We start from the raw sequence: 22,566 nt of genomic DNA, 5'->3' as shown, positions 1-22,566 counted from the left end.
GTGCCTTAAACATTCAAAAGTTTTCAATGACATAAAAAGATAATATCTCCTTAATATCTTCAAAATAGAATGGTCTTGAAAGGTAGTTTACAAACAATTAGAATTAGGTGTGAATGCTAAAAAATAGAGTAAATAATGAACTTTTGCTATAATTAACAAAATAAACCTTTTGTACAAATAATACTTACAAACACTGTTAATGATGTTACTGTATAATGTGATACATACAGTTATCTCTAACCCTCTAAGTATAGATTGACTTGGCAAAGCCCTATAAAACTGCAAGAAAGATGAGGTGTGAAGAGCAGCAGGATGTAGGTTAAAAATAGACAAGTAAACCATGCATTGAAAATAAACAGTAAAGCTACCAAATGTGATTAATCTCTGAAGCTCTTCCTCAGGGAAAGTCTGCTGCTTCATTCAAGTAAATATTTAAAATGGAAGGGATAAACAGCAATTTTGTTATGCTTAGATTTTATATGATTTAAGAAATGTAGAGAGCTTTTTTAAAAATGTTCAGTTAGCCAACATATAGTGCAACATTAGCTTTTAATGTCGTTTTCAGTGATTCATTAGTTGTGTATAATACCCAGTGCTCAACACAACACATGCCTTCCTTAATACCCATCACCTTGTTACCCCATCCCCCTGCCCACTTCCACTCTGAGGCCCTCAGTTTGTTTCCTGGAGTCTACAGTCTCTCATGATTAGTCTCCCTCTCTGATTTCTTCCCCTTCAGTTTTCCCTCCTTTCCCCTATGATCCTCTGTGCTACTCCTTATGTTCCACATATGAGTGAAATCATATGATAAATTGTCAAATGCCCCTCAACAGATGACTGGTTTTTGAAAATTAATTTTATTTGGATGAAAGCTCCACTGAAATTGAAGGTTTTGTGAATTGTAAACATTTCCCCCCTAACTTTTAAGTCTTAAAACTTCAAAAGGTTTTTAATTTTTTTGAGAGAGATAAAGAGCATGTGTGTGGGAGCAGGGGTGGGGGCAAAGGGAGAGAGGGAAAGAGAATCTTAATTAGGCCTCATGCCCAGAGCAGAGCACAATGTGGGACTCAGTCTCACAACCCTGAGATAATCACCAGGGTTGAAATCAAGAGTCAGATGCTTAACCAACTGAGCCATCCAGGAGTCCCAAAAGGTTTCAATGATATTAAAAGATATCTCACTGAAGCCTTCAAAGTAGAATGTGAACTAAACTTTCTATAAATTAAAATTCTATATAGTGATTTTTCAGTATCTAGGCCAAAATCAGAAGTGACAGTCTTGTTTAGCACTTGAAGAGAAGTACCAAAATGAAAATAAATGTTTATATATGTTCCATTCCTAAGAATAACTTCCTCAAAATTTTTAAGAATTAGTCAACATTGGAAAGGAGATGTAGCATGATAAAAGAACATGACAAATGTTCTTACAAGAAGGGCTTTGGTATAAAACAAAAATAGATTCAAATTTTAATTTTCTTGGTAGAAGAATGACTTTAGGCAAGTTACTTACTGTTTCATATGTAAAATGGGAAAAATGACATCTGCTTTATGAGAATTCAGTGAGTTGATATATATGAAGCATCTAGTTCAGTATCTACAACTAAATTCAAGGTTTTCATCTATTCTTTCTCTTCCTCTTTCCCCTTTCAAGTGAGATAAAATAAAAATTGCAATAAACACATATCATATTGCCATGCATGCAAGTTCTTCCCAAAATGCAGTACAAAATTTAATGCCAAAAGATTTATCACTGTTTCTTTAAATTAAAATAAATCTACACCAACAAATTAAAATATTAAGATTTTTTTTGTCAATCTCATTTCTATGGAAATTTTTATAATTAAGTACCTAAGTTCTAAGTTCTTCAAAAGCAAACAAAAATAAACAAGACAGGACATATTCTTACCTTTTATAAAGAAAGCATAAAGAGCTTAGTTTTGTTCTAGAACTTAAAATTATTAACTAAATTTATTTAGAGAAGAGGTAGGGAGTTAAATAATGATTCTACAAATAACTAGCAAATGTTGTTAGTGTTCATCCTTTGATATTATTTAGAAGGAAATAAGTTCAATATATTCCTCATATGCCTTTGGTGAACAAGGTCAATGAATTATAGAATAGTAGTGCTTAGAAGAGAACTTCAAATTCTGCAAGATTTATATCCTATTTTAAAAAGAAAATAAAAACAAAAGTTAAGGTTCAAGATTACTCAGAACTAGAGGCAGAGCTGAAATTCAACCCTTTCTCGCCTTTTGCTCCTTTGCACTACTTCATAATGTCTTTTAGCCAGAATTCACAATCATGGTCATGGGGAACACTGTTCTTTTGGCTATTCTAACAATGATTAATGCATTTTGTTTTCTGTGTAGCTTATAAGACACAGTGAAACAAGAGGACATATGAAGTGTTGTCTTGTGTTCTTGTTGCTACCCAGAAAACTTTTTTTTCTTTGAAAGGAATAAAAATATAACTTAAATACAGACCCACTAATAATCTCTGATAAAAGTCTGGGTTACCATCAGGAAAAAAACAGCCTAAGCATTTTACCTGGCATAGTTATAGATAAAGTCCTATTATATTTAAATTGATTTCAGGACTTTCTAAAATTTATATTAGCCAAGGAACAGTTAAGATATTCATACAATCCACCATAGAGGAGGAAGCAAAGTCAAGCTCCCAAATATAGAAGTAGTATTCATCCTTTACCTCTCTTCTATCACCACTAAAAATTTAAGAATCTATGAAAAATGGAAGTTAACACTACACAAAACTATTCTGAACTACAAACCATCTCACAGAAAAATTTCTTCAGAGAGGAATTCTCACCTTTAATTCATAACCAATTCATATATTCCAGTTTTCCTGACTTCTAAATAAAATCACTAAACTGTTGCTAGTATGGTCACTTATATCCTGATTCCCTCATTTGCTACATACTTTCAGTTCTCAAACTACCTAATCACTCAGCAACATTTAATCCTACTCACCACCTACTTTTCCCCCTAAAACTCTACTACCACATTAAATGTTCTCACAACTCAGACAAAAAAAGTAATTAAATGAGGTGATGGATGTATTAGTTAACCTTACTGCAGTAATCATTTCAATATATATATATATATATAAAATTTGATACATATATGTATATATATCTTAAATATGCTGTATATCTTAAACTTACATAGTTATTTGTCAATTACAGCTCAGTAAAGTTGGAAAAAAGAAAATACTGAAATCTCAAAAAAAAAAAAACAACCCAACAAACCCATAAACATACAAACACCTCTGTACTACCTTTGCTTCCATGACACACTCTCATCTAATTCTCTCCTACCTCTTTGGTTATGCCTTCTCATTTTTCTCCCAAGCTGCACTTCTACTCATCCTTCAGTTGTTGGTGGGTCACAGAGCTCAATTCTTATCCCAGTTCTTTTTTACTCAAAAATATTTACTGAGCACCCACTCTAGGCCATGAACTCTTCTAGATAATTGTGGCAGCAGTAAGCAAAGTATGCTCTCTTGAAGCATACATCATATAATCAGATAAAAACAACAATACATAAGAAAATGATACAGTGTTAGAAGGGTATAAGTGGTACAGAAGACAAATAGAGCAGAATAAAAGGAATCCATTCTAAAACTCTCCTCAGACCACTGTATTAATATATCTGTGACTTTATCACCTATATTTTAACTACTCCCAAGTCTCTATAGATCATGTATTTTTTCTGAGCATCAATAATCTAAAGAACTTTCCAGTTTATCATGCCTCCCTCAAGTCAACATTCATCTTCAACCATAACTTGTTCCCGCTTTGATAATGGCATCACCATCCACTGGGCCAGCAAAGTCAAATACCAAGATGCCTCCTGTCATCTCTAGATCTTACGAGTCCTGGAATCTTAATTATCCATATAAATATCTCTAATGTTCTTCTATCCTCACTTCTACTCCTCTAATTAAAAACCTCAGGAAATAGCAGGATCAACTCTGTTGTCAGATGCCTGGACTGAATAATGTTTCCACCACTCACTTGCCATTTGGTTTTGAATTTAACCTCTGTAAATGCTAGTTTTTCTATGTGTAAAATGAAGACAACCCTCCTGGGGTTGCTTTGATTAAATGAGTGTGGCTAGAGGTATTAGCATCAAACTCATCAACAGTAGCAGCAGCATGATTAATTCCCAAAATAGCCTCTTAAGTAACTTTTCCTTCTATCCTTACCCTTCTTTAATCTTTCTCAACACTACAGTCCTACTAATCATCAAGATCCAGAGGCCTAAACACCATTACCTTACTAAACAGGTTCTGAAGGCCTGCAGGTAGGTCCAAATGCCTTAACATGTAAGAATTTTTTTTTCCTCCTTCTTTCCTTTCTAAAACTTAAGCTTGCTAAAGTCATCATCATTATAGGCAAGCCAGTCTGGAGCTGAAATTTTCTGTGAAAGATCTTCAAAATGTAAACTTCAGTTTCTTTTTTCAATTTACAGTCTCAGCAGATGATTTTAAAGTTATCACAAAATTGTCTTTTTTTTCCTTCCAAGTACGTATTTCATTTTTACAGTCAAAATATTAAATTTTGATTTAATCAATCACTGTGGTATGATGGAATACAAAATAAGCATTGTGAAAACCTTTGCAGCAATAGAAGCCAAACAGATTATTTAAATTACTTTCTTCAAGCTTTTTATCACATTTTCTCTTCTTGTGAAACAAACATAAAACGCTACTGATTAACTTCATGGAGTGTTATGTGTGTGTTTGTATGTGTGCGTGCACTGATATATGTCTGCAGGTGAACTGGCATTTCCTAAAAGCACCTTCTTAGATGATAAAAAAAGTCACCATAAAAAATTATGTAATACAGTAAAATGTCAGAAACTATGATAGTGTTCTAGAAGCTATTTATATGACTATAAACAGCTATTTTAGCCACTAAAAAGTTAAAAATTCTATATTCATATTTGACAAGTACTAGTGTAAAAAGGATATAAAATGAAATTTACTAAATACATTTATTAAGGTCGAGCAAATTCACAATTATAGAGTAGGTCATAGTGTAAGAGAATATAACTAAAATCGAGTATATGTTCTTTAAGCTTTATAATTACTGAAAAGCCTTCTGAAACAAATATATTACATTACTTAAGGACTAAGCCATATTCTAAATATATTTTACTTATTGATTATTATGAAACTTACAGAATTTACATATTTAGAGTGCAACAACTTTAAACAATTGATAAATATAGTTTAGACAATTATGAGAATTAAATTTTAATGATGTCATAATGCAAAAGAAATATTCTGTCCAGCAATTAATTATCAAAAACCTAATGACACAGAGCTTAGTATTAAGATTTGGATTTAGTATCATCATATTATATGTTATTATTAATATATATAAATTTAGATAATATAAGTTAAATTATCTTAGCTTTTAGTTTAAAAATACAAATATTTAAAAAAATACAAATATTTATTTTTATATAAGGCCTCAGATTTTTAAAAGGTCAAAATATTATATATAATGTACATCCCACAGACATTTTCTCAAGAAAGAATTCTGGTAAAATTATGTATTACCAGAATTTGTTGTGAGAGAGGAAATGTATTTTAAAATTTGGTTATTTAACCACCATAATAACATAGTACATATCCCTTACAAAAAAATTCTAAAAATGAAAGAGCTTAATTAAAAAATTGTAATTTGTTTTACTATTACAATGTTTAACCACATATTTTAAAATTTATTCATTTTATATCATGAAATTTTTTTTAGTTTATGTGTTCTAAGATAAATAAAAACTAACCTAGAAAAAAAATCTTAAACTGTGTTTATGATATCCAAGATTGTACAATGTAAGTAATAGTAAAGAATGAATTTAGCAAGGTAAGGAGATATGCACTGCATGCTATTAAAGTCTCAGAGTTTAATTACCCATTTAAAACAGTAAATAGAATCCTGATGCTCACTCCCTTAAATATGACCAATTAATACAAAGAATAAAGAAAATTAGGAGTTAAAACAGTTCTATCAGTCTTGTTGTGACAGCCAAAAAATGACTTTGCTTGTAAAGCAGTTAAGGTATTCTGAAATTGTCAGGGACTAATTATTAATTGGCTACTTAGTTGGATACAAAAATTTACAAATGATTAATGTCTATTTGATGATACCCCTATACTGTGATGAATCATAGTTAGACATTCATAACATGCTATTCCTTTACCTATCCAACTCTTTCACGAGAACACATGAAATAATGTTATATTTAAGATAGTGTCTGAGGAAGATTACTTATGAAACATGTGGAAGATTTTACCTGTCCAACCAGGCAAGCAGACTCTTGGCTGCTCCTATCAGATCCACAACCGAAGTCAGAAAGTCATTTGGCAATTTTCGGCTTGTTCTCCCATCATAATGGCCGCTCCTTCTCCTCCCGGTTATAAAATTCTGCAGATTTTTGGCAGATGCATTCAGCTTGTGAGAAAGGGTTTTTAGATTTTCTGTTTCCAAGCCATAATTCTGAATTATAAAAAGAGAGAAAACAAATATACTTGAAGTCAATATTATATTCATTCACTAAAATATTTACTGAATATGTTACTATGTACAGGCAATAAAATTAGTACCAAGAGTTAAAATGACTAAGATAGGATTCCTGGCCCAGAAGAGCCCACAGTCAAATGAGGATCAAATGGGCAAATGTCAGATGAACAAATTACAATAAAATGTGTTAAATGCTAGTGTGAACATGCAAAGAGAAGGGCATTATCTCCTGGAATTATGCCACACAAGAAAGAAAGATTATTAGGACTCATAAGCATTTTTTTAAAACCCAAACTTAAGTTCATTTACTTGTGAAATTCATTTTTATCAGTAATTATTTTTTTATTAAAAGATTTTACTTATTTGAGAGAGAAAGAGTGCATGTAAGCATGAGCTGGGGGTGGAGCAAAGGGAAAGGGAGAAGCAGGCTCCCTGCTGAGTAGGAAACCCGCACAGAGGCTCAATCCAAGGACCCCAGTTGGGATCATGACCCCAGCTGAAGGCAGATGCTTAACCAACTGAGCTACGCAGGCACCCCAGTAATTATTTTTAATATCTATTCTATTAGTATATGCATAGTCATGAATATAGATGCTATGAAAAATTCTGCTTTCCCCAAGTGTGCAAAGAAAGCACAACCTAACGATAAAATGAAAAAGAAATAAATCATATGCAATATAGCTTTATTTTGTGTCCTATCCATAATGACACATAAGAAATTTCTTCTATAATATGGTACCAGAAGAAAACTAATTCCTCAGTGGAACCAATATGCTTTCTCTTTTTTATAATACAAATTATGAAACTGAATTAATTTTTATTTTTGTCATGGTTGCACTAGCTCACAGTCAAATATGAAGCGCATTGAAAACAATCATACTGGCTTTTTGCTAACTTTGTTTTCTTGTTTTTCCTTGGTCTCACTTTTGAATTTGCAGTAATATTTACTATTTCACTTTAAATATTATGTCTATAAATTAATGCAGAAATAAGTTATATGACTCAATATAAATAAATTTTAAAAAACACATTCAATGCAAAACACTCTAAGATCTCTACAAATAAACCTTAGGGAAAGATTTAATAAGTTACAATTAAATTTTAAAAGAGCTGATTGAGTTGTAAAACACCTCCAAGAAAGGCTGGTTAACCTGCTCAAAGGATGACTTTCATTAAACTACTTAGCAGCATATACATTATTGTCATGTGTAAAATTAAAAGTATTACTACCTTATAGAAAATCATAAGACCCAAGGAATTTTAGATAGCTTCTGAAGCCCAAATGAATTCTAAGTTTGATTTATCCTCCTTTTACAGTTGAGGACAATGAGGCACAGGGAGATTTTCTGTGTGCTTACAGAGCTTAGAGTAGATAGAGTTCAGAATGGGACTACAAGTCACAAGGCCATATGTGAGGGGATGTCTAAGTGAAATGGTAGATAAAATACTAGGGGTATGAAAAAGGGAAGCAAATGGCACAATAAATTTAGCTGTATTAAGTCAACAACCACTGGGTAACTACTTCATATGAAATTTATTTCTATAATTTAAGAAAAGAAACTTGGAGGAGGAAAAAAGGAGGGACTAGAGGAGGGTTTGGAAACAAACATTAAAAACATATATATACATACATATGTATATATATACATACATATATATACACATACATATATAAATACATATATACATATACATATATGAATAAATACCAAAGTTATGTATGTTACCATTGAAGGTCTCATAGTGATAAAAAGTCTGAATGTTCTTTGCAAAAAATTTACATTCTTTATTAAAAGAATACTCCTTTTGGAGCCATGGATCTCTTTTTATTTTAATTTTATTTATTATTTATTTATTTTAATGATTTCATTTATTTATTTGACAAACAGAGATCACAAGTAGACAGAAAGGCAGGCGGCTGGTGGGGGGAAGCAGGCTCCCCGCTGAGCAGAGAGCCCAATGTGGGGCTCGATCTCAGGACCCTGAGATCATGACCTGAGCCGAAGGCAGAGGCTTAACCCTCTGAGCCACCCAGGTGCCCCATAAACCATGAGAGACTATGGACTCTGAAAAACAATCTGACGGCTTTGAAGGGGCGGGGGGGGGGTGGGAGGTTGGGGTACCAGGTGGTGGGTATTATAGAGGGCCTGGATTGCATGGAGCACTAGGTGTGGTGAAAAAATAATGAATACTGTTATGCTGAAAATAAAAAATAAATTAAAAAAAAAACAAAAAAAAAACCCACAAAAAACAAAAAACACAACATAGTATATTAAATACCCACTATGGGGCACCTGGGTGGCTCAGTGGGTTAAAGCCTCTGCCTTTGTCCAGCATTGGGAATCCCTGCTCAGCGGGTAGCCGGCTTTCTCCTCTCTCTCTGCTTGACTCTCTGCCTACCTGTGATCTCTGTCTGTCAAATAAATAAATAAAATCTTTAAAAAAAATACCCACTACTAAATTTGAATTGCAATATTCTCTCAAGTCAAAACATTTTCTCTGCACAAATAAAACATTCTATTCAGATTCTCTTGCATCTGAGCATGGATTATTTGAAACATTTGGAAGATTTTATCTACCTTGTCAGTATATTAAGAAGGAAATCCTTCTAAAAGTTTATTGAAGATATTCTCTAATGACTAGATAAGAGCAAGTTATACCAACTTCTTTATTAATTTGGCTTGAAACAACAAAAATTTGCTTTCTCTTACTTTAGAGATCAGAAATCCAAAATCACTACCACTGGGCTAAAATCACAGTGTTGGCAGATACATGCTTCGTCTGGAAGAAGATTCTTCTAATCCTTGCCTCATAAAGAAACTGGTAGCTGTTGACATTCCTTGATTTGTGGTCATTATATAACTCCTGTCTCTGCCTCTGAGGTCACATGGCCACCTCTTCTGTGTGTACCAAATCTCCCTCTGCCTCTCCCTCATGAGGACATTTGTGATTGGATTTGGAGCCCACCTGGGTAATCAAAATTAATCTCCCCCTGTTAAGATCTTCAATTACATTTGAATATGCATGTCACTCACTAGCTGGGGGATGGATGGGGAAAGGCCTTCTCCAAGGTCAGGAACATGAGCTGGTCCCCTCCAAAGCTCATTCCCAGCTGCCCTTTGGGGACTCTATGAACTAAATTTCAATGATGCATCTGAAGTGCTTTCCTGAAACCATTTTCAGAAGTTTTTCCCTGTGTTAAAGCACCTTCCCTGAAGTATAAAAGGATTCTCATTTTTCATTTTTGTGTATTAATGATTTTCATTAGAAAACATCCATTTATAAACATAACAATTTCTTAAGGAAGCTCAAATAATAATATTTCATTAGAGAGGAAACTAATCAATCAGCCTGTAATGTAACTTTCATTCTATAGCCATTGGTTGCCATACAACATTAATTTCCTTTATATATAATACTAGCATATCAATATTTTCTTAGAAAGGGTTAGAATAATGTAAAAAGAATAACACAGATCTTACAAATTAAAATATAAAGTCACTTAAGCTGTTGTTTAAGTGGGTAGGAGAACAATAAATGAAACAAGATGGGATTGGGAAGGAGACAAACCATAAGTGACTCAATCTCACAAAACAAACTGAGGGTTGCTAGGGGGAGGGGGATTGGGAGAAGGGGGTGGGGTTATGGACATTGGGGAGGGTATGTGCTATGGTTTAATTAAATTCTAATTCTAATTAAATTAAATTCTAATTCTAATTTAATTAAAAATTCTAATTTAAATTTAGATAGCATACAGTGTTATATTAGTTTCAGGCATACAATGTAGTGATTCAACACTTCCATACATCCCCCTGTGATCATCACAACATGTGCACTCCTTAAACCCCATCACCTATTTTGCTAATCCTCCCAGCTACCACCCTTCTGGTAACCATCAGTTTATTCTCTACAATTAAGAGTCTTTCTTGGTTTGTCTCTCCTTTCTCTTATTTTCCCCCTTTGATTGTTTTGTTTCTTAAATTCTACATGTGAGTGAAATCATATGGTATTTGCCTTTATCTGACTTACTCCACTTAGCATAATATACTCTATTTCCTCCACATTGTTGGGAATGGCAAGATTTCATTCTCTTATTTTTATTATTTTTTAAAAATTTAAATGCAATTAGCCAACATGTAGTGCATCATTAGTTTCAGATGTAGACTGTAATAATTCATCAGTTGCATATAACACCCAGTGCCCACCACATCACATGCCCTCCTTAATGCCCATCACAAATTATCTCATCCTTTTCCACTCCCCTCCAGCAATCCTCAGTTTGTTTCCTATATTTAAGAGACTCTTGATGGCTGAGTTAATATCCCATTGTGTGTACATAGCACTTCTATACCCATTCATTAGTTGATGGACAATTGGGACTCTTTCGTAATTGGCTATTTAGATAATGTTGATCTTAACATCAGGGTGCACGAATCTTTTTGAATTAGTATATTTGTATTCTTTGGGTAAATACCTAGTAATGTGATTGCTGGATCATAGAACAGTTCTATTTTTAACTTATTTAGGAATCTCTCCACTGTTTTCCAGAGTGGTTGTAACAGTGTACATTCCCACCAACAGTGCAAGACGTTTCCCTTTTCTCCACATCCTCACCAACACCTGTTGTTTCATGTGTCATTGATTTTTGCCATTCTGATAGGTGTGAAGTGATATCTCACTGTAGTTTTGATTTGTATTTCCCTGATGATCAGTGATGTTAAGTACTTTTTCATGTGTCTGTTGGCCATCTGGATGTGTTCTTTGGAGAAATGTCTGTCCATGTCTTTGCCCACTTTTTAATTGGATTATTTGTTTTTTGAGTTGTTTTTTAAGTTCTTTATATATATTGGATACTAACCCTTTGCCAGATATGTCATTTGCAATTGTTTCCTCACATTCTGCGGGTTGCCTTTTAGTTTTGTTGATTGTATCCTTTGTTGTGCAGAAGCTTTTTATCTTGATGAAATCCCAAGTTTATTTTTCCTTTCTCCCCCCTTGCCTTAGGAGACATACCTATAAAGAAGTTGCTATGGCTGATATCAAAGAGTCTACTACCTATTTTCTCCTCTAGTTTTTTGCAGTTTCAGGTCTATAACACATTTAGGTCTTTAATCTATTTTGAATTTATTCTTGTGTGTGGTATAAGAAACTGGTCCAGTTTCATTCTTTCTCATGTTGCTCTTCAGTTTTCCCAATACTGTCTGTTGAAGAGATTGTCTTTTTTCCCACTGGATATTCTTTTCCTGCTTTGTCAAAGATTAACTGACAATATAGTTGTAGGTTTACTTCTGGGTCTTCTATTCTGTTCCATTGATGTATGTGTCAGTTTTTGTGCCAGTACCATACTGTCTTGATGGCTACAGTTTTGCGATATAACTTAAAGTCTGGAATTGCTATGCCTCCAGCATTGCTTTTCTTTTTCAGTATTGCTCTGGCTATTTGGGGTCTTTTTTGGTTCCACCAATATTTTAGGACTGTTCCAGTTCTGCAAAAAATGCTGGTGGTATTTTGATAGGAATTGCATTAAATGTGTAGATTGCTTTGAGTAGTATAGACATTTGAACAATATTTGTTCTTTGAATCCACAAGCATGGAATATCTTGCCTCTTGTTTCTGTCATCTTCAATTTCTTTCATGAGTATTTTTCAATTTTCAGAGTACAGATCTTTTACCTCTTTGGTTAGGTTTATCCTTAGCATCTTACTGATTTTGGTGCAATCGTAAATGAGGCTGACTCCTTAATTTCTTTTTCTGCTGCTTCGGTATTTGTGTATAGAAATGCAACAGATTTCTATACATTGATTCTATACATGAATTCTTGTATCAGTTCTACCAGTTTTTTGGTGGAGTCTTTCAGGTTTTCCATAGAGAGTTTCATGGCATATAGTGAAAATGTGACTTCTTCCTTGTCAATTTGGATGCCTTTTCTTAATGTTGCCTGACTGCTTTTGCTAGGAATTCCAGTACTATGTTAAATTACGGTGATGAGAGTGGACACCCCTGTCTTATGTCTGACTGAATAGGAAAAGCTCTTAGTTTTTCCCTATTGATGATAATGTTGGCTGTGAATTTTTCATAGATAGCCTTTATTATGTTCAAGTATGATACCTTTAAACCTACTTTGTTGAGAATTTTTATCATGAATGGATATTGTACTTTGTCAAATTCTTTTTCTGCATCATTGAAATGATCATTTGGTTCTCATTCTTTCTTCTATTAATGTGATGTATCACATTGATTTGCAAATATTCACCCACTCTTGCAACTCAAGAGTAACTCCCATTTGATCATGAATGATTTTTTAATGTATTGTCAGAGATATAGTATCAGAGATATTGACCTGTAATTCTTTTTTAGTGGAGTCTTTATCCAGTTTTGGAATTAGGTAATGCTGAACTCATAGAATTAATTTTTAAGTTTTTCTTCCTTTTCTATTTTTTGGAATAGTTTCAGAAGATAAGTATAAGTTATCTTTACATGTATGATAGAATTTCCCTGAAGCCATCTGTCCCTGGATTTTTGTTTGTTGGGGGATTTTTGAGTATTGATTCAATCTCTTCATTGGTTATTTGTCTCTTCAAGTTTTCTCTTTCTTCCTGTTTCAGTTTTGGTAGTTTATGTTTCTAAGCTTTTATCCATTTCTTCTAGGTTGTCCAATGTATTGCCATGTAATTTTTCATGATATTCTCTTAATATTGTTTTTACAAGGCAGTTGTTGTTATTTTTCCCCTCTCATTTGTGATTTTATTTACTTGGGTGCTTCCTCTTTTCTTCTTGGTAAGTCTAGCTAGAAGGTTATCAATGTAATTAATTCTTTCAATGAACCAGCTCCAGGTCCAATGTTCTGTTCTACTGTTTTCTTAGTTTCTATATCATTTACTTCTGATCTAATTTTTATTATTTCCTTTCTTCTGCTGGCATTAGCTTTCATTTGTTGTTCTTTTTCTAGCTACTTACGTGTAAGGTTAGGTTATTTATTTGAGATTTTTCCTGCTTTGAGGTAGGCCTACATTGCTACATACTTACCTATTAGGACCACTGTTGCTGCATCCCAAAGGTTTTGGGCCATTGTGTTTTCATTTTCATTTGTTTCCATGTATTTTTAAATTTCTTTGATTCCTGGTTGACTCACTCATTGTTTAGTAACATGTAGTTTAACCTCTATTTATTTATATTTCTAACTTTTTTTCTTGTGGTTAACTTCCAGCTTCACAGTATTGTGGGCTGAAAAGGTGCTTGATATGATTTCAATCTCTTTGAACTTGTTGAGGCTTGTTTTGTGATCTAATATGTAATCTATTCTGGAGAATATTCCATGTACACTTGAAAAGAACATGTAATCTGATTTTTTAGGATGGAATGTTCTGAATATATTTGTTATGTCTATCTCATTCAGTGTGTCATTCAAATCCATGTTTACTTGTGTATTTTCTGTTTAGAAAATGATGTAAGTGGGGTACTAATGTCCACTACTATCATTGTGTTATTATCAACTAGTTCCTTTATTTTATTGTTTTTTTATTAACATATAATGTATTATTTGTCTCAGAAGTACAAGTCTGTGATTCATCAGTCTTACACAATTCATAATACTCACCATAGCACATACCCCCCCTGATGCCCATCACCCAGCCACCCCATCCCTCCTACCCTCTCCCCTCCAGCAACCCTCAGTTTGTTTCTTGAGATTAAGAGTCTCTTATGGTTTGTCTCCCTCTCTGGTTTCATCTTGTTTCATTTTCCCCTCCCCTCCCCTATGATCCTCTGTCTTGTTCTTTGATTCCATAGATCAGAGAGATCATATATTTGTCTTTCTCTGATTGACTTATTTTGCTTAGCATAATACCCTCTAGGTACATCCACATCATTGCAAATGGCAAGATTTCATTTTTTCCCCTGATGGATGCATAATATTCAATTGCAGGTGTACATATATACACATATACATACATATATGCATATGTATGTATACATATGTATGTATGCATATATGTATGTATATGTGTATATATGTGTGTATATATGTGTATATATATGCCACATCTTCTTTATCCATTCATCCCTTGATGGACATCTAGGCTCTTTCCATAGTTCAGCTATTGTGGACATTACTTCTATAAGCATTGGGAGCACGTGTCCCATTGGATCACTACCTTTGTATCTTTAGTGTAAATACCCAGTAGTGCAATTGTTGGGTTGTAGGGTAGCTCTATTTTTGATTTTTTGAGAAATCTCCATACTGTTTTCCAGAGTGGCTGTACCACCTTACATTCCCACCAACAGCATAAGAGGGATCCCTTTCTCTGCATCCTCGCCAACACCTGTCATTTCTTGAGTGGTTAATTTTAGCCATTCTGACCTGTGTGAGGTGTTATCTCACTATGGTTTTGATTTGTAATTTCCTGATGCCGAGTGATGTGGAGCACTTTTCATGTGTCTGTTGGCCATTTGGATGTCTTCTCTGCAGAAATGTCTGTTTATGTCTTCTGCCCATTTCCTGACTGGATTATTTGATCTTTGGGTGTTGAGTTTGGTAAGTTCTTTATAGATTTGGGGTATTAGTCCTTTATCTGATATGTCATTTGCAAATATCTTCTCCCATTCTGTCAGTTGTCTTTTGGTTTTATTGACTGTTTCCTTTGCTGTGCAAAAGCTTTTGATCTTGATGAAGTCCCAATAGTTCATTTTTGCCGTTGCTTCCCTTGCCTTTGGTGATGTTTCTAGGAAGAAGTTGCTATGGCTGAGGTCAAAAACATTGCTGCCTGTATTTTCCTCAAAGATTTTGATGGATTCCTTTCTTCAACTGAGGTCTTTCATCCATTCTATTTTTGTGTGTGGTGTAAGGAAATGTTCCAGTTTCATTCTTCTGCATGTGTATGTCCAATTTTCCTAAAACCATTTGTTGAAGAGACTGTCTTTTTTTACACTGGACATTCTTTCCTGCTTCGATGAAGATTAGTTAACCATAGAGTTGAGGGTCTATTTCTGGGTTCTATTTTGTTCCACTGATCTATGTGTCTGTTTTTGTGCCAGTACCATACTGTCTTGATGTTTACAGCTTTGTAATAGAGCTTGAATTATGGAATTCTGATACTGCCAACTTTGGTTTTCTTTTTCAACATTCCTTTAGCTCTTAGGGGTCTTTTTAAGTTCCATACACATTTTAGGATTATTTGTTTCATTTCTTTGAAAAAAGTTGATGGTATTTTGATAGGGACTGCATTAAATGTGTAGATTGTTCTAGGTAGCATTGCCATTCTCACAATATTTTTCTTCTAATCCATGAGCATGGAATGTTTTTCCACTTCTTTGAGTCTTCCTCAATTTCCTTCATGAGTATTCTATAGTTTTCTGAGTACAGATTCTTTGCCTCTTTGGTTAGATTTCTTCTTAGGTATCTCATGGTTTTGGATGCAGTTGTAAATGGGATTGACTCCTTAATTTCTCTTTGTTCTGTCTTGTTGTTAATCTATAGAAATGCTACTGATTTTGGGTGCCTGGGTGGCTCAGTGGTTTACAGCCTCTGCCTTTGGCTCAGGTCATGATCCCCGGGTCCTGGGATTGAGCCCCCCATTGGGCTCTCCGCTCAGGAGGGAGCCTACTTCCTCCAATCTCTCTCATTCTGCCTGCCTATCTGCCTACTTGTCTGTCAAATAAATAAGTAAAATCTTTAAAAGAAAAGAAATGCTACTGATTTATGTACATTGGTTTTATATCCTGACAATTTACTGAATTCCTGAGCGAGTTCTAGCAGTTTTGGAGAGGAGTCTTTTGGGTTTTCCACATGAAGTGTCATATCATTTGCAAATAGTGAGGGTTTGACTTACTCTTTGCTGATTCAGATGATTTTATTTCTTTTTGTTGTCTGATTGCTGAGGCTAGGACTTCTCTCTAGTACTATATTGAATAGAAGTTGTGATAGGGGACATCCCTGCCATATTCCTGACCTTAGGGGAAAAGCTCTCAGTTTTTCCCTATTGAAAAGGATATTCCCTGTGAGTTTTTCATTGATGGATTTGATGATATTGAGGTATATACCCTCTATCCCTCCACTTTGAAAAGTTTTGATCAAGAAAAGATGCTGTACTTTGTTGAATGCTTTTCCAGCATCTACTGAGAGTATCATATGGTTCCTGTTCTTTCTTTTATTAATGTATTGTGTCACATTGATTGATTTGAGGATGCTGAACCAACCTTGCAGCCCAGGAATAGATCCCACTTGGTTGTGGTGAATAATCCTTTTAATGTATTGTTGGATTCTATTGGCTAGTATTTTGGTGAGAATTTTCGCATCTGTGTTCATCAAGGATATTGGTCTGTAATTATCCTTTTTGATGGGGTCTTTGTCTGGTTTTTGGATCAAGGTAATGCTGGCCTCATAAAATGAGTTTTGAAGTTTTCCTTCCATTTCTATTTTTGGAACAGTTTCAGAAGAATAGGTATTAATTCTTCTTTAAATGTTTGGTAGAATTCTCCTGGAAAGTCATCTGGCCCTGGGCTCCTGTTTGTTGGGAGATTTTTGATGAGTGCTTCAATCTCCTTACTGGTTATGGGTCTGTTCAGGTTTTCTGTTTCTTCCTGGTTCAGTTTTGGTAGTTTAAACGTCTCTAGGAATGCATCCATTTCTTCCAGATTGTCCAATTTGCTGGCATAAAGTTGCTTATAATATGTTCTTCTAATTGTTTGTATTTCTTTGGTGTTGGTTGTGATTGCTCCTCTTTCACTCATGATTTTATTTATTTGGGTCCTTTTTCCTTTCTTTTTGCTAAGTCTGGCCAGGGGTTATCAATCTTATTAATTATTTCAAAGAATGAGCTCCTACTTTTATTGATCTGTTCTACTGTTCTTCTGGTTTCTAATTCATTGATTTCTGCTCTGATCTTTATTATTTCTCTTTTACTGCTGGATTTAGGCTTTATTTGCTGTTCTTTCTCCAGCTCCTTTAGGTGTAAGGTTAGGCTGTGTGTTTGAGACCTTTCCTGTTTCTTGAGAAAGACTTGTATTGCTATATACTTTCCTCTTAGGACCACCTTTGTTGCATCCCAAAGATTTTGAGCAGTTGTGTTTTCATGTTTATTTGTTTCCATGAATTTTTAAAATTCTTTAATTCCCTGGTTGACCCATTTATTCTTTAGTGGGATGCTATTTAGCCTCCATGTATTTGAGTTTTTTCTAACTTTCCTCTTGTGGTTGAGTTGTAGTTTCAAAGCATTGTGGTCTGGAAATATGCAGGGAATAATCCCAATCTTTTGGTACTGGTTGAGACCTGATTTGTGGCCCAGGATATGATCTATTATGGAGAATGTTCCATGTGCACTAGAGAAAAATGTGTATTATGTTGCTTTGGGATGGAATGTTATGAATGTATCTTCCATGCCCATCTGGTTCAGTGTGTCATTTAAAGCCTTTATTTCCTTGTTGATCTTTTGCTTAAATGATCTGTCCATTTTAGTGAGGGGCATGTTAAAGTCCTCTACTACTACTGTATTATTGTTGATGTGTTTCTTTGATTTTGTTATCTATCGGTTTATATAATTGGCTGATCCCATGTTAGGGGCATAGATATTTAAAATTATCAGATCGTCTTGTTGGACATTCCCGTTAAGTATGATAATGTCCTTTCTCATCTCTTTTTATAGTCTTTGTTTTAAAATCTAATTTGTCTGATATAAGGATGGCCACCCCAGCTTTCTTTTGATGATCATTAACACGGTAAACTACTTTTCACCTCCTCCCTTTAAATCTGGAGGTGTCCTTGGGTCTACAATGAGCTTCATGCAGAAGGCATACTGGAGGGTCTTGTTTTTTTTTTTTTTTTTATCCATTCTTATACCCTGTGTCTTTTGATTAGGGGCATTTAGCCCATTTACATTCAATGTAACTATTGAAAGATATGAATTTAGTGCCATTATATTGCCTCTAAGGTGACAGTTACTGTATATTTTCTTTATTCCTTTCTGGTCTGTGGTACTTTAAAGCTCTCTCTTTGCTTAGAGGACCCTTTTCAATAATTCCTGTAGGGCTGGTTTGGTGTTTGCAAATTCTTTTAGTTTCTGTTTTTCTCGGAAGCTTTTTTATTTCTCCTACTTTCAGTGACAGCCTAGCTTAATATAGTATTCTTGGCTGCATATTTTTCTCATTTAATGCTCCAATCCTTTCTGGCCTGCCAGGTCTCTGTGGATAGGTCTTAAGCCAATGTAATAATATTTCTACTGTTGTAGGTTATATACCTCTTGTCCTGAGCTGCTTTTGGGATTTTCTCTTTGTCTCTGAAACTTTTAAGTTTTACTATTAGATGGTGGGGTGTTGACCTATTTTCATTGATTTTGAGAAGCTTTCTCTGTGCCTCCTGGAGTTTGATGCCTGTTTCCTTCCCCAAATTAGGGAAGTTCTTTGCTATAATTTGCTCCAATGTACCTTCTGCTCCTCTCTCTTCTTCTTTTGGGATCCCAATTATTCTAATATTGTTTGGTCTTATGGTATCACTTATCTCTCGAATTGTCCCCTCATGATCTAGTAGTTGTTCATCTTTTTCTCAACTTCTTTGTTTTCCATTATTTGGTCTTCTATATCACTAATTTTCTCTTCTGCTTCATTTATCCTAGCAGTAAGAGCCTCTGTTTTATTGTACCTCATTAACAGCTTTTTAAAAAAATTTCAACTTCATTAGATTTTAGTTCTTTTATTTCTCCAGAAAGGGATTCTCTAGTATTTTCTATGCTATTTCCAAGCCCAGCTAGTATCTTTATAATTGTCATTCTGAACTCTAGTTCTGATATTTACTAATGTCTGTATTGATTAGGTCCCTAGCAGTTGGTACTGTCTTTCATTCTTTTTTCTGAGGTGAGTTTTTTTCATTTTGCCATTTTGTTCAGAGAAGAACAGATGAATGAGAGAACAAAATGCTAAAAGGGTAAAAACGACACCTAACCTGTGACCAGAGATTTCTATCTCTGGCACACGACCCTGTTTTGAGTCTCCAAACCCAGCAGATTCCTGCAACTTGCTCCTATACCACTCCTCCTGCAGGGAGAAAGGGGAGGCTTTCCAGATCTGCCATTTGTGGAGTCCCTGCTTGAAGAGCAGTGGCCTGACTTTGCCTCAGATCACAGTTTTTGGCAACCCCAAGCTGAGAGGCCACTTCTCAACTCCATCTTTGCAGATGGCTTCCCTGCTCTGATACCTGGGAGTGCTGCCACACTCAGGCACCCCTGGTATTTCTGTGACCCTGAGGGTCCTGAGACCACACTTTTCCAGTGAGGATTCCACACTGCTTAGCCACTGGAATGAGGTCCCTCTGTGGAGCAGACTTCTAAAACTTCTGATTTTGTGCCCCACTAATCTGTCACTTTCTCGGAGCTGGCTAATAGGGGCTCTCTCCCCCACCTCTGTCCTACAGTCTATCTTCCCATAGATCACCTCAGATTCACTTCCCTGCATGTCTTACCTTCCAGAAAGTGGTCATGTTTCTATTCATAGAATTACTGTTATTCTTCTCTCTGATCTCCTGCTGAATTTATAGGTGTTCAGAATGGTTTGATCACTATCTAGCAAATTCCTGGGACCAGCTGAAATTTAGGCCTCCTACTCTTCTGTCTTCTTGCTCCTCTCTTTCCTTTATATTTGTTATTGTTTTATATATGTCAATGAACCCATTTGGGTTCATAAATAATTAAAATTTTTATATCTTTTTGTTGGATTGTTCCCTTTATGATTATATACTACTCTTCATTGTGTCTTTTTATAGCCTTCATTTTAAAGTCTAGTTTTCTGATACAAGTATCGCTACTCTGGCATTCTTTTGACATCTGTTTGCATGATAATTCTCTTTCCCCTCACTTTCAATCTGCAGATGTCTCTAGGTCTAAAATGAGTCTCTTGGAGGTAGCATATAGACAGGTCTTGATATTTTACCCATTCTGATATCGTGTGTCTTTTGATTGGAGCATTTAGTCCATTTACATTTTAAAATAATTATTGATATATATCTATTTAGTACCATATTATTACTTGTTTTGTTGTGCCTGGAGATTTCCACTGATCCTTTCTTGTCTTTGTCATTTTGGGTCTCTTTTCCACTCAAAGAGTCTGCTCTAATATTTTTTGTAGAGCTGGCTCAGTAGTCATGAACTTCTTCAGTTTTTGTTTGGGAAACTCTAGCTCTCCTTCTCTGAATGATAGCCTTGCTGGATAGAGTATTCTTGACTGCAGGTTTTTGTTATTTCTTTAAAGATTTTATTTATTTATTTGACAGAGAGAGATCACAAGTAGATGGAGAGGCAGGCAAAGAGTGAGAGAGAGGGAAGCAGGCTCCCCGCCGAGCAGAGAACCCGATGCGGGACTCGATCCCAGGACCCTGAGATCACGACCTGAGCCGAAGGCAGGGGCTTAACCCACTGAGCCACCCAGGCGCCCGACTGCAGGTTTTTCACATTCAGCACTTTGAATATGTCCTGCCATTGCCTTCTGGCATCCCATGTTTCTGCTGAGAAATCTCCACCTAGCCATAAGGGTCTTTCCTTTGTAAGTTAGGGACTTCTATTTTGCTGCTTTTAAGACATTTTCTTTAACACTACATTTTGCAAATTTAAGTACAATGTCTTGGTGTTGGCTTTGTTTTTGTTGATTTTGATGACAGTTTTTTGTGACTTCTGGATATGGAAGTCCATTTTCCTTACCCAGCTGAAAACTTCAGCTATTATATCTTCAGATAAGTTTTTTGTCCCCTTTTTCTTTCTTCTTCTTTTGGGACTCTCATAATATGAGTGCTATTATGTTTGATATAGTCACTGATTTCCTAAGTATATTCTTGTGTTTCATAATCCTTCTCTTTTTTGTTCAGCATCATTACTTCCTATTATTTTGTCTTCTAGGTCACTAACACATTCCTCTGCTTTTCCAGCCTGCTGTTTATTGCATCAAGCCTGTTTCCCATCTTGTTACTTGCATTCTTCATCTCTGATTCTTTTTTAACACTTTTAGCTCTGTGGTAAGGGTCTCACTGTTGTCTTCTACTCTTTTTTCAATCCCAGTGAGTATCCTTAGGATTGTTACTTTAAATTCTCCATCAGGCTTGTTACTTTTATAATTTTGCTTAGATATCTGGCCATGGCCTTATCTTCTTTTTTCAATTGGGGTAAATCACTCCATCTTAGCATTTCATCTATGTCTCTGCTTCTCCGTGTTAGAAAAGTCAGTTATGTCTCCTGCCCCTGAAAGTAATTACTTTATGAAGAAGAGGTCATAAAGTGCCCAGGGTCTGCACTTCACAGAGTGTCTCTGGTGTGTGCTTCATGTGCTCTGCTGTTGTGTTCTGACTGGTCTATTCTTCAGGCCAGTCATCTGCAGAGGCTCTCCTTGCCTGCTGTAGACAGTGTTTTGTACCTGGCCTGCATATGGAGAGTTTTAAAAGTGTGCTCTGGCCTGCTTGTCAAATGAGACCTGACACTAGCTCCACCAGAACTGAGGCCCTGCAGGACTCTGGTCTGGAGATGTGGTGTCTGTGCTGGTCTTCTGTGGGAGAGTCCTGCTGTGCTTGGACTGAGGCAAACCTGGTTGTGAAGGGCAGTCCTGCCAGAGTGTGGTGGGTGGGGCTTGGCATAAACAGGTAGCCAGTGTTCCTGCTGAGAGGTGGGGGAGGGAAATGGCACTAGCTAGCTCCTTTCTTCATAGGGAGAGAGATGTCTCTGTGAAAGCTGCCTCTCAGGGATGCATTCTAAGTGAATAATTTCTCCCCAGTCAGCCCCTGGCATTTTTCAAATTGCTAATTCAGGCTGTTTTTCCCCAGGTCATTTGCCGGTCTTCTCCTCAGGAGTAGTGCAGTGCCCTCAGGGCCCCATCCCAGCCAAGCCCACTGATCTTTAAAACTCTAGGCTTTAAGCCTGGTTGCAAAAACTCACAAATTCAATCTCTTGTTTTCTAAGCCAATGGCTTTGGGGAAATGTTTACTTATGTGTTCCCTTGTGTGTTCCTCTCTCTGTAGCCCTTCTCTGGGACCATGGCTCTCTTCCCTCTGCA

The 22,566-nt window shown here is 35.4% G+C and overlaps 1 protein-coding gene across 5 annotated transcripts in view; it reads right to left on the bottom strand.

Moving 5' to 3' along the window:
- The window catches only part of CNKSR2 (connector enhancer of kinase suppressor of Ras 2), a 282,747-nt gene that overhangs the window by 199,550 nt on the left and 60,631 nt on the right, over positions 1-22,566 (bottom strand). For all 5 annotated transcript variants that reach the window (XM_045089401.1, XM_045089398.1, XM_045089399.1 and 2 more), the window contains exon 3: positions 6,323-6,525. In XM_045089401.1, the coding sequence (XP_044945336.1) occupies positions 6,323-6,525 (203 nt within the window). The remainder of the gene's footprint in view (positions 1-6,322; positions 6,526-22,566) is intronic.

Source organism: Mustela putorius, unplaced genomic scaffold (genome assembly GCF_011764305.1).
Source record: "Mustela putorius furo isolate JIRA1106 unplaced genomic scaffold, ASM1176430v1.1 tig00003836_pilon_pilon_pilon, whole genome shotgun sequence".
Classification (NCBI taxonomy): Eukaryota; Metazoa; Chordata; class Mammalia; order Carnivora; family Mustelidae; genus Mustela; species Mustela putorius.
This window is presented reverse-complemented; position numbering and strand designations above follow the sequence as displayed.